The sequence below is a fragment of the Dipteris shenzhenensis genome, chromosome 8, assembly GCF_047967505.1.
Source record: "Dipteris shenzhenensis isolate YYH24624 ecotype China chromosome 8, Dip_SZ_1.0, whole genome shotgun sequence".
Classification (NCBI taxonomy): Eukaryota; Viridiplantae; Streptophyta; class Polypodiopsida; order Gleicheniales; family Dipteridaceae; genus Dipteris; species Dipteris shenzhenensis.
In genome coordinates, this window is record NC_141603.1 from 11,313,140 (window position 1) to 11,326,563 (window position 13,424).

Below are 13,424 nucleotides of genomic sequence, written 5' to 3' on the forward strand. Positions count from 1 at the left end.
GGCTACCTCTACATCCAACTGACATCATAGATGACCTCATGCCAAAGGCCACGAAGATCCTAGAATCTCTCCCCTATCCTCTAGGAGCATCTAGCTCCACCTAACACACCTAACTGCCCCTCTAGCACACACATAGGATCACAAGTGTGCCTATGGAGAGGCAGGACATTGAAAAACCCCAACAAACCCCCCCTCAAGGGACTGCCTCAAGCTATGTCAAGGATACAGCTAGCATAAGGTGTCACATGCCATCTCATGGTGGTCATGGATCTATCAATTGCTAGGATCTCAAGCTAGCAAGGGTTCCCATGGGTGTAAGGTATACAGAGTGGGGAACACAATTCCCCCAATGGTTATCTCCCTTGCATGTACAAACAAAATGTCTGCAAGAGGTACCATGCGGGCAAAAAAAAAAAAAAAACTAAAAAACAAAACCCCCCCTAATGGTTATCTCCCCTGCATGTACAAACACAAGTCTGCAGGAGTTACCAAGGGGACAACACATACTCACATGGTCTACATCATAGGTGACCAGAGGTGAGGACAAAGAACTCACAGTTTATTACAATCATTTTTGGAGTACTGTCCAGGCAGAGTACCTTGACAACTAGGGGAGATACAAGTGGAGCTCAAAAAACATACTCATTATCTACAAATGTAGAAAGACAAATACGAATGGATAGTAGAACGCAATCCAAAAACTAGGCATCTCTCTTAATAATGGTTTCGATGCGCTCGACCGGCAAGGAGGGCACGAACCCAATCAAAGGAAGCTGCTTTTCTTTCAAAGCGGCTATAACGTGGTTGAACTTGTCGGCGCAGAATATAGTAGGAGGAGCCACGCAATGTATAACCTTGACAGAATATGGGAGCTTCAGAAACTTCTTCCACATGGAGTAAAGCCACTCCTCTGCTAGTGGCTCGCATCTGGCATAGTAAGCCTTAGACGTCTCCACAAAGCTGCTTTCATGCAATTCCGCAGCCACAGATATCAAATAGTCTGGATTTGCTTGGCGATTCCAAAAACCGTATATGACACCTCCTTTACCTTCTGAGGCACGTGGGTCTCCACGGCACATGCTAAAGACTCCAGCAAAGAGTAGAATCTCGTGAGGAATACCCTCAATCTTGTGGTATATAGGTCCAACAATGCTTCTGACTTTTTTTTCGACAGCATCGACACGAGGCTTCAAAGAGCCTGAGCACTTTTTCACAAATTCGTACGCCATTGCTGCATATGTTGAGGCAGAATAGACCGTTATTTCGACGAACCCAAGATACTTAAGCGCTGCTTCCTCTGCTAGAACATAAACTTGACGGCGGCCATTTAAGTAGAAGTTCCGTAACAAGATCTTTAGAAACTACTCAAGTCTCGGGGAACGAACGTCCAGGATAAGGAACGAGGAGTTGGAGGAGAGAGCCAAGAGGTTGACGATGCAGCATCATCGTCTTGTTATCCCAAGGATGACGACAAGCACAAGCTGCAACAGTACAGGAGATGATGAGGTGGCGGGATCAAGCTCAAGGAGGCTGGTACTGCTCTGATACCATGTTGAAAAGAGCAAGCTGAGCAAAATGGAGACAAAAAGATGGACACAAATGAAGAATTGTCTCATTGAATGAAGAGAAATGAGGGCCATATGTAGGCTACCTCTACATCCAACTGACATCATAGATGACCTCATGCCAAAGGCCACGAAGATCCTAGAATCTCTCCCCTATCCTCTAGGAGCATCTAGCTCCACCTAACACACCTAACTGCCCCTCTAGCACACACATAGGATCACAAGTGTGCCTATGGAGAGGCAGGACATTGACAAACCCCAACACAAAATAGAACACAATCATTGACGCATGCATGGATGCACTTGTAATCCAATCCTCCAAGAGAGGTCACATGTTGCCTTGCCATATCTCTTGAGGTCAATAATTTATTCTCCCTTGGAAGCATTTTACAGAATAGCCTACACATGAATATCATAAATTAACAAAAGTATTTTAGTATTTGAGCCACTAGCATAATTCACCATGTTTGCAAAATAGACTTTAAATCTTACTTGAGTAATGCATTCAAACTTGCATTGCTGTTTTGCAAGTTTAGTAACTCAAGGGAGGCACATAGAACAGAGACTGTGCACCCCTTAAATAGTGGTGTCGATTCTGCCGTAAAAAGATCGTCCTGCTCCATGCTATCATCCCTACGTAAGGACTGATGGACAAATAAATCCTGCACCATATCATTAAGCACCTCCTCCTCCATAGCCTCATGGGGTAATGGTGGAGGGCTACTATCACCATCACTCCATGCATCCATAATGGTCCCTCCTAAAGATCCCACCTCATATTATCGATGCTTCGCCTCCTCATGATGAGCATAGGGTGACATATGCGAGACATATGCGGGTGTGGCACTGTATCATGTATCAAATTGAAAAAGGATCATATATAAAATATATGAACACCCATAGGTATCTCAATCAACGTCAACACTTTAATACTTAATCGAGACATGGTCGCATCCCATTCCCTGTACTTCAAGATGTGATTGAGTGTAATTCTACGTGCATGATACATATTTCCTTGACATCGATCACACATACATTTGATTTTTGGCTCCAAACACATTTCTCAATGGTGAATAGAGAGGGATTCATTCTCACTTGAGCTACTTGTTGAAGATGAAGACATCCTACAAATAAAAAACCTTAAAAATGTGTTCTTTCTTGAGTATTAAATGACAAAACTCTGTATTGCATCTAAAATCACATCTAATAGCATGTATGTACTATGGAGTGCATCTATAGATGCATCTAAAACAAAGTATAGACACGCTGATAGATGTTCGAGGATTGCGGATTGGTTTTGAACCTTCTTTTAGCACCACGCTTTTCGTTAGATACTTTTAGCGCTGCTTGCTTTCCTTTTAACATACATAGCTCCAAGCATCCACACTCATCTCTAGGCACCCACACTCATCTCTAGGCATACATACTCATCCCTAAGCATACAAGAGAAGAGGGTGAACAAGGAAGCCATGAAAGAAGAGGGAGAGGAACCTTTGAAGAAATACAAGAAGCTTCCATACCTCTATCCAAGGTAAGTCTCTTGGTGGTTGGTCTTCTCTAGAAGTTTTTCTCTTTGGATTCATCCTTTGTTGTATGTAGGGAAAGGATATTTTTGGTACTGTTGTTCTTTTTGGGGTCGGGTGCATGTCCTTTTCATCTTTTTGTCGAAAATCATATGTCGAAGTGCGTCTATAGATGCTTCTAAAAGTGCACCAAAATTTTAGGAAAATAGGGTAGCCACACGCCTATAGATGTGATGTTTGCCCGTGTCTATAGATGCGCTCCAATAGAGTTTCAAACATGTAGTTCCGATAGAGAGTTCCCCTTCTCCTTCTCCTTTCCCCTTCCCCTTCCCCCTTCTCCTTCCATTTTCCCTCCTCCTTCCATTCTCCCATCCTCCCTTCTATTTCCTTTCTTTGTTTGCTTGCATACATGTTTAAGTCAAATTTTCAATGCCTTAAGCATTCATGAGGAAATAAGGGATTGCGTGAATGATGGAAATAAGTGATTGCATGAGGGAAATTGGACTGCAGCATGAGGGCAGGATAAAGAAAGAGGGCATGCATAATGGAAATCACGGGATTGCATGCATGATGGAAAGAGGGCATGCATGATGGAAATCTTCTTCTCTTCTTTTCTACAATTCATCATGTGGCTAGGAAGCTCTTCGGCCTCTTCTAATCTTTGGGATGCCATCTTTCGGGAGTTATATAACATTTTGGGACACCCTCCCACTCCTTAGGAGTTATACACATACATGGCGAGTACTCAAAACACCCCCAAGGAGTTGGTAGTACAGACTCCAAACCACCCCATACCCACACCAGCTAAGATTAATCATGTGAAGTCGAGATAGCCCAGTTGACATTTTCCAATTAATAGTGGTACAATTAATTTTGATGTTCACAAAATACGAAGAGGGGAGACTCGAGAAGAGTGGAGATGAGGAGAGAGGGACAGCTAGAGAGCACACCACAAATGACTAACTGTACACTAGATTTAGTTGAAAAAATAGAATATATACAAACCCTTTCAATTGAAGACAAAGAAACAATTGGCTATTTGTTTGACAACCATGATATAGCACCTTGACCAAGGAAAAATGCATATCCTTGTGTCGATCTCTTGGTCTCATGATCTCCGGCATAGTCACTGTCACAGTATCCATGTAACCGTGGATGACTTCCTCCATATTCTATCCCCAACTGTCTTGTACCTCTGATGTATCTCAAGACTTTTTTGGCTACATTCCAGTGGGACTGTTGCCATAAACTATGCTACTGAGCTTACTCAATAACAAATATCTGGCCGTGAGATTGTCAGATATATAAGAGATCCGATGAGCTACCTATAGTGTCTATCATTGACTGTAGGCTTTTTTGAATCTTTAGTAAGTTTCAAACTCTATTCCATGGGAGTGGCTGCAATCTTGCAATCTGCCATATGAAACTTCTTCAAGAGACTGTCAACATAATTGAGTTGACTCATGAATGTGCTATCTGAATCTCTCCAAAACTCAATTCCAAGACAATAGTGCATAAGTCCACGATCTTTCATGTCAAACTCTGCAGATAAGTCTTGTTTCAATTTTTGAATGAAGCTATCCTTGCTTCCTGTCACAATTAGATCATCTATGTTCAAAAGTGCAATAGTAATGTCTTCCCCTTGAACTTTGTAGTAGAGAGTATGATCTGCATTGGATTTCATATATCCCAGATCAGCAAAATACGTGTCGATTCTACTGTACCAACTTTTGGGGACTTGTTTTAAGCCATAGAGACTTTTCTTGAGATGGCAAACCTTATTCTCTTTTCCTGGTTCAACATAACCTGCTGGTTGTTGCATGTAGACTTCCTCGTTTAGGTAACCATTGAGAAATGCATTCTTGACATCGAGTTGGTACACATTCCATTTGCTAAGTGTCGCTAGTGATATCAAGAACCATATGGAATCCATCTTCGCTACTGGAGCATAAGTCTCATCATAGTCCTAACCATATTGTTGTGCAAATCCTTTTGCAACTAATCAAGCTTTGTATCTATGAATACTTCCATCTAGATTGTACTTCACTTTGTATACCCATTTGTTTGCTATGGCCTTCTTTCCTGGTGGAAGGTTGCATAATTCCCAAGTATTATTCTTATACAAAGCATCCATTTCTTCATTCATAGCAGTTTGCCATTCTAGCTTGTCTACTGTGTCTTCGAAGTACACTGGCTCTTCTGTAGCCATGGTGGTAGTCATAAGAGCATAGTTAAACCTAAGCATAAGCTTATGCTCATGCATGAGCATAAGCATGAGCTTATGCTTATGCGGAAATAGAGAATGAGCTTATGCGGAAATAGAGAATGAGAGAAGCATAAGCTTCTCTCATTCTCTATTTCCGCATAAGCTCATGCATAAGCATAAGCTTATGCGGAAACTTAAGCATAAGCTCATGCTCATGCATGAGCATAAGCATGAGCTTATGCTTATGCTTATGCTTGAGCATGAGCTTATGCTTAAGCATAAGCATAAGCATAAGCTCATGCTTATGCTTATGCGGAAATAGAGAATGAGCTTATGTGGAAATAGAGAATGAGAGAAGCATAAGCTTCTCTCATTCTCTATTTCCGCATAAGCTCATGCATAAGCATAAGCTTATGCGGAAACTTAAGCATAAGCTCATGCTCATGCATGGGCTTAGCTATTAAGCATAAGCATAAGCATAAGCTCATGCTTATGCTATGAGCTTATGCTTATGCAGAAATAGAGAATGAGCTTATGCGGAAATAGAGAAAAAGAGAAGCATAAGCTTCTCTCATTCTCTATTTCCGCATAAGCTCATGCATAAGCATAAGCTTATGCGGAAACATAAGCATAAGCTCATGCTCATGCATGAGCATAAGCATGAGCTTATGCTTATGTGGAAATAGAGAATGAGCTTATGCGAAAATAGAGAATGAGAGAAGCATAAGCTTCTCTCATTCTCTATTTCCGCATAAGCTCATGCATAAGCATGAGCTTATGCGGAAACTTAAGCATAAGCTCATGCTCATGCATGAGCTTATGCAGAAATAGAGAATGAGAGAAGCATAAGCTCATGCATGAGCTTATGCGGAAATAGAGAATGAGCTTATGCGGAAATAGAGAATGAGAAAATCATAAGAATGAGCTTTTGCTTCTCTCATTCTCTATTTCCACATAAGCTCATTCATAAGCATAAGCTTATGCAAAAATAGAGAAATAAAGAAGGGGGAAACTTAAGCATAAGCTCATGGTCATGCATGAGCATAAGCATGAGCTTATGCTAGCATAAGCATTAGCTTATGCTCATGCTCATGCTCATGCATGAGCATGAGCTTATGCAAATGAGAGAAGGGGGAAATAGAGAAGGGGGAAAGAGATGAGGGAGAATGAGCTTATGCGGAAATAGAGAATGAGAAGAGCATAAGCTCATGCTTATGCTTCTCTCATTCTCTATTTCCGCATAAGCTCATGCATGAGCTTATGCTTCTCTCATTCTCTATTTCCACATAAGCTCATGCATAAGCATGAGCTTATGCAGAAATAGAGAATGAGCTTATGCGGAAATAGAGAATGAGAGAAGCATAAGCATGAGCTTATGCGGAAATAGAGAATGAGCTTATGCGGAAATAGAGAATGAGAGAAGCATAAGCTCATTCTCTCATTCTCTATTTCCGCATAAGCTCATTCTCTATTTCTGCATAAGCTCATTCTCTATTTCTGCATAAGCTCATGCTTATGCATGAGCTTATGTGGAAATAGAGAATGAGAGAAGCATAAGCTCATGCATGAGCTTATGCGGAAATAGAGAATGAGAGAAGCATAAGCATGAGCTTATGCTTCTCTCATTCTCTATTTCCGCATAAGCTCATGCATGAGCTTATGCTTCTCTCATTCTCTATTTCCACATAAGCTCATGCATAAGCATGAGCTTATGCAGAAATAGAGAATGAGCTTATGCGGAAATAGAGAATGAGAGAAGCATAAGCATGAGCTTATGCGGAAATAGAGAATGAGCTTATGCGGAAATAGAGAATGAGAGAAGCATAAGCTTCTCTCATTCTCTATTTCCGCATAAGCTCATGCATAAGCATAAGCTTATGCGAAAACTTATGCATAAGCTCATGCTCATGCATGAGCATCAGCATGAGCTTATGCTTATGCTTATGCTTAACATAAGCATGAGCTTATGCTTATGCGGAAATAGAGAAGGAGCTTATGCGGAAATAGAGAATGAGAGAAGCATAAGCTTCTCTCATTCTCTATTTCCGCATAAGCTCATGCATAAGCATAAGCTTATGCGGAAACTTAAGCATAAGCTCATGCTCATGCATGAGCATAAGCTCATGCTTATGCTTATGTGGAAATAGAGAATGAGCTTATGCAGAAATAGAGAATGAGAGAAGCTTAAGCATAAGCTCATGCTTATGCTCATGCATGAGCATGAGCTTATGCAAATGAGAGAAGGGGGAAATAGAGAAGGGGGAATGAGAGAAGCATAAGCATAAGAGAATAAGAGGGAAAGGAAATAGAGAATAAGAGGGATGTGGAAAGAGAGAAGGGAAAAGAGATGAGGGGGAAATAGAGAAGGGGGAAAGAGAGAATAATAGAAGAGGGAAAAAAGAGAAGGGGGAAAAAAGAGAAGGGGAAGAAGGAAAGAGTTTGAGGGGAAGAGAGGGTTCCTACGCCCATCACTGCAGCTAGCGCTTAAGGTGCTAGCTGCAGGCCAATGCAAGTAACAAAAATAATAAATGGAAAAAAGAGGAAGCACTTACCCGAAATACTATGTCCCGCTCGGTGTAGTGGACTGGCCCTACAAAAGAGAGAAAACAACCCATTTTTTCAAATAAGATGTTAGTGGAAGGAGGAGATTACAAAAGCAACTTCTTGAAGGGAGGAGGAGATTGAGGAGACAAGGAGAAAGAGAAGGAAGAGAAATATAGAAAAAAGAGGTGAGTTTTCTTTCTTTCTTCAAATCTCGTTTTTTGTTTCAATCCTTTCAAAACAAGCATGAAAACTAGTTTATGGGTTTAGCAATACAAGAAGAAACACTCACAAAACTAAAGCTAACAAACAAACAACCTACATTGTTGAAACAAACTCACCTCTTGAAGAACTTCCTTTCAAGAAACCAAAGAGGGAAAAGGATAGAGAGGGAGTACAAGAGGTAGGAGAAGGGTGAGGAGTGGAAAATAGAGTGGGAGGTTGCTTGAAATAGGTGGGAGGTCGTCGAAAATAGGTGGGAGGAGATTTTGGGTTGCTTACTTGAGAGATTAGGGAATAATATGAACAAAACGCCGCGCGTTTAGCGTTTCAGGTTTTAACCCACAGCGACGCTTATTCGTCGCTATATAGCGACGTTTTTAATTAAAAACATCGCTATATAACGACGGAACGAAGGAAAAGGTCACTATATAGCGACGCTTACTGTCACTTTTTTGATGTGGCATCAAAAGAAGCTCAAACATGCTATTTTATAATTGTCAATATCTCCTCTACATGCTTATGTTGTGATTTTATACGTGTAGATGGAAGGGACAGGTGAAAGCTCGTCCGATGATGCGCCAATGCCCGGGAGCACGAAGTGGCTTACGGAGAGGTTATACTATCATTGCACTCATTGCAAGCAAGAAGTATGACATCAACATCGTATTATCATGCGCCACTTGTGGATGTATGGGGAGGAGCCGGAACCAGTACCCCCCGTTGGTGTTGCACATGTTGATGGATCATCAGTAAGTCAAAGCTATTTAAGTTCGCAATCTTATTGTATACCAGGAAATAGAAGATCTTATATTTACACAAAATCTAAAAATAGGATGAGGAGGGTGACGAGGGTACACATATACCTTCTCACTTTCAGCAAGACTATGGTCTCCCGAATGATGACAAGGGTATGGTCGACATGATGGATTCCATTTTTAGGGGCACTACATCCCACGTACACATGATGTCAGAGTCTGAGGTCAAAATGCGAGAGTTGCAATCAACACAATTGTACAAGGGTGCTAGGATGTCTAAACTATGTGCTCGTCTCTCAATCTTGAATCTACAAGCACAGTAGTGGTGGTCGGATACAAGTGTCTCGGCATTAATGAGGTTAGCCCTTGCATTAATTTGACTCATTATTTGGATATTGTTTGTTTTGAGAATCATCACTACTACACACGCATCCTATTGCGACGTTTACGTACCGACGATTAGCGCCCGCTTAGCGTTAATCATCGGTATAAAAATCGGGTTTTGTAAATCGTCGCTATATAGCGACTTTTGCCAAAAGTTGCTATATAGCGACACTGAGACAAAATATTATAGCGACGTTTTACAGAGAGGTTTTTTTTTTTTTTAGGCCTTAAAAATTATTTTTTTCCAATGACAAAATTTTTTAAATTTTCATACATGTTTGAGCTCATAGAGAAAAAAAAAATGAGAGCATGTACATCAAGCCTTTGAAGCTCATATATTCATGTCCAAGTTTGAGATGAGAAAAATCAAATAAGAGCATTTACATCAACTGTTTCATCTTGAGCCAAGTCTAAGGCACCAAGCAAGTCTATCTCCAACTCTATACCGAGTTGATCTCCTATATCATCATCGTACTCTAGTATCGTACGTTCACCTAAAAGTATTTGATCATCTTCTTCAATAAAGCTTAAGTGTGGTGATTGATCCTGATGATTGTTGTCTTCCTCGTCAATATCGTGATCTCCATCCTCCTCCCGTGCGATGTCATTATGCGCATCTTCCTCTTGCCTCATATGGTGATCTACATCTTCTTCGCTAGATTCATCAATTGGATCCGGCATTGTTAGTGGCATCTCCATATCCACATCTCGATCTTCAAAAATCTGCTTACTTCGTGGTGCAACTTGGATCACGTACCACCATCTTGGATCAGAATGATCTGGATGAAAAACCACCTATATTGAAGATGGGTGCCAAATGTCGTCAATTATATATATGAAATTATGCTCAAGTACATGTATCAATGGACTTTAAAAACGAAAGCTTTGACTAATTAAATCATTAGTATGCACCTGCTCACAGTGCTCGGGAAGAACAAAAGTATCACTTTCATCGGTCCAATGTTTGGTGGAGTCTATTGCAAAGAGACCGCTACTATCTTTTCTCACTGTCGCATGGGGACCGTTGTAAGTAGTTCTAAACCATTTTACATCAAGAATGAAAATAGTAAATCGTCTGAAATCAATTTCATAGATGTCGCGTATGGTTCCACAATAATCCAACTCTGAGGAGAGAAGATTGGTATCCGAAGCACTTGCTCGGCTATCTTGTGTGAAGTTAGCCATGACTCCACAATCATACGTGACTCTCTTTGAATCGATGCGTTCCACGTGAAAATGTCATCCATATGACCATAATGCACTGTACTTTTTGTACTGTAAAAGAGCATCATTAAAACAATGAAGATGCACCTATTTTATAGCATATATTGCCACAAATAATTACTTAATTACGTCAAGAGATAAGAAACTTACATGCACCATACATCCAGATGATAACTCCCGCTTGCGCTCGTTTATTGTCTCTCCATCACGTTCGGCTTTACGTACAGCCAGTTGTAGCCAATCAAGTGACATGTGAGTAGGGAGAAGAGCCAGATCTCGTGGATATGGTTGTGATCGCCTATACATTACTCTGAATCTCGTCCTTGCATTTATTCTTTCTGCTTTGGCCACTTCATATCTCTCAATCCACTTTTGCATCTCAGGGCTATTGAGGATACAAAACTTATTGAATTTCTCCATTTGCACTTCGCTCATCTTTCTTTCAATCCCTTTTCCTTGGGGGACCTCGCCAATGATGCGATCATCATCCTTGTTGTGCCAAGCTTGCGGCATATCAGGATCCGTGGATGCAAGAAACTCTGTGATATATACTAATGACTCTTGCACAAGCCATCCCTCTGCCATGCTTGCTTCTGGTCTTGCTCTTTGTCTTACAAACCCCTTTAAAGTTTTCATAAACCGCTCGAGAAAAAACATCCATCGATTATGAACGGTACCTGCTATAGCCACCTCATCAACTATGTGCACAAGCAAGTGGACTTGAGTTGTCATAATGCTTGAGGGAAAGTGCTTCTCAAGCAAGCATATGGCTTCGATGGATTCCACCCTAGCCTTCTCGATGCTCGATATAGAGATCTCTTGTTGAGATATCCACCTATTTCACATGTCCATGCATATGTAAGATATTTGAGATATCCACCTATTTCACATGTCCATGAAGAAAATACATAATGCGAATTGATAGTAAGCATACCTCACAATACCACAGATCTTGAATATAGCATTTCTAACATCTTCTTGTAAGCACCCTTTTATTGTAATTGGAAGGATGAACTATTAAAGCAACAATGAAATCATGTCAACAATATAACATAATAATAATTACGCTAATGCATCACTATTATCGATACACTAATTCTACTTAGAATACTTGTAAGACCTTGTGCCAATCATGGGACTTGAGGCCACTAAGCTTATTGTCCTTTGAAAATGCTTCTTTTAAGCAATGCATGTACCCTGTCGGTGTTTGAAAAGAGGCAATGTTTGCCTTGATCGCTGCCTCCTCCCTCGTAGAGAGGATCCACGTTGCATTTGGGAGGACAACTTTTCCTGAAGCATGCACTTGGGGCCACAAACGAGACATCCTATTCATAGCACGCAAGTCTTCTCGCACTCCTCTCGAGTCCTTGGAACCAACCAAGTGTGCCCAAATGGTAGCCCCCACATTCTTAAAGATATGCATGGGATCCAAGAGATGATTGATTTGTAACTGACCCCAATAAGGAAGCTCGTGAAAGATCGATAGCCTCTTCATACCAGGAGGAGGTTCCTCTCCATTCTCCCTCCAAGCTTGAATCCAATCACTTGCTTTCAAATATGATGGTGGTGGATCAAGCTGACCTCCACGTGCGAGATGGTCGAGCGGAAGGTATCGAGCATGACCTTTATAAACATTTTTCCTCATATGTTTGGAGTAGCGTGCAAGCGATTTCAGAGCGGGTCCACAAACAGGACAAGCATGGTACCCACTTGTAACAAGTCCTGCACGCGTGCATGAATATGTTAGTACAAGACATGCATGCAAAAGAGAGTAAAAAAAGCATAATCCCTCATTGTACATGTAAAGACATAACCACGTACCTGCGCACTCTCCATATCTTGGGTAGTCATGCATGGTCCACATCAAGATACCCCTGACCAAAATATCATTGGTATGCCTAGGAGCTCTGGAAATATCAAAGACCTACACTCCTCTCCATAATATCTGTAACTCCTCTATCAAAGGTGCCATGTACACGTCCATGTTTTTTGCCTTGTACTTTCCTGGCACAAGTAGTGCAAGCATGAGGTGTCCCTTTTTTATTGTTAGCCATGGTGGGATATTGTAATTCACCATGACTATGGGCCATGTCGACCAAGATGTCGAGCGTAACTCGAAAGGATTCACGCCGTCCATGGCTAGCCCAAGATGTAAGTTGTGTGGCTCTCTCGCAAAGTCCGGCCATTGATTATCTATGTGCTTCCAAGCTGCACAATCTGCGGGAATCCTCAATGTGTGATCAGTGGACCGATGAGATGCATGCCATGTCATCAACTCCGCTATGGATTTGCATCGAAACATGTGTTGTATTCTTGCAATGATGGGAAAGTGTCTTAAGACCTTTACCGGTATCCTCTCACCCTGCAAGTCATCTCTATATCGTTGTTCCCCACACTTTGGACAACTAGCCAAATCTCCATGCTCACGACGAAAGAGAATACAATCATTACGGCAAGCATGGATGGTATCATAATCCATACCCACCATTGTTAGCATCTTTTTTGCTTCATCTCTTGATGCGGGCATGGTATTTGGTGCAGGCAACATCTTCTGGAGCAACCTATGACAAAGACACTATCCAAATGATGATTCTCAAAACAAACAATATCCAAATAATGAGTCAAATTAATGCAAGGGCTAACCTCATTAAGGCCGAGACACTTGTATCCGACCACCCATACTGTACTTGTAGATTCAAGATTGAGAGACAAGCACGTAGTTTAGACATCCTAGCACCCTCGTACAATTGTGTTGATTGCAACTCTCGCATTTTGACCTCAGACTCTGACATCACGTGTACGTGGGATGTAGTGCCCCTAAAAATGGAATCCATCATGTCGGCCATACCCTCGTCGTCATCCGGGAGACTATAGTCTTGTTGAAAGTGAGAAGGTATATGTGTACCCTCGTCACCCTCCTCATCCTGTCATAAGCTCATTCGTGTAAATATAAGATCTTCTATTTTCGGGTATACAATAAGATTGCGAACTTAAATAGCTTTGA

The 13,424-nt window shown here is 41.3% G+C and overlaps 1 protein-coding gene across 1 annotated transcript; it reads right to left on the minus strand.

Annotated features, from left to right (window-relative positions):
* Positions 1–701: 701 nt before the first annotated feature.
* On the minus strand, positions 702–1,229 carry LOC147899101 (stress-related protein-like). The gene has a single exon (XM_087378216.1). The coding sequence runs from the start codon at positions 1,227–1,229 to the stop codon at positions 702–704; it is 528 nt and encodes a 175-aa protein (XP_087234342.1).
* Between the last annotated feature and the right edge of the window lie 12,195 nt (positions 1,230–13,424).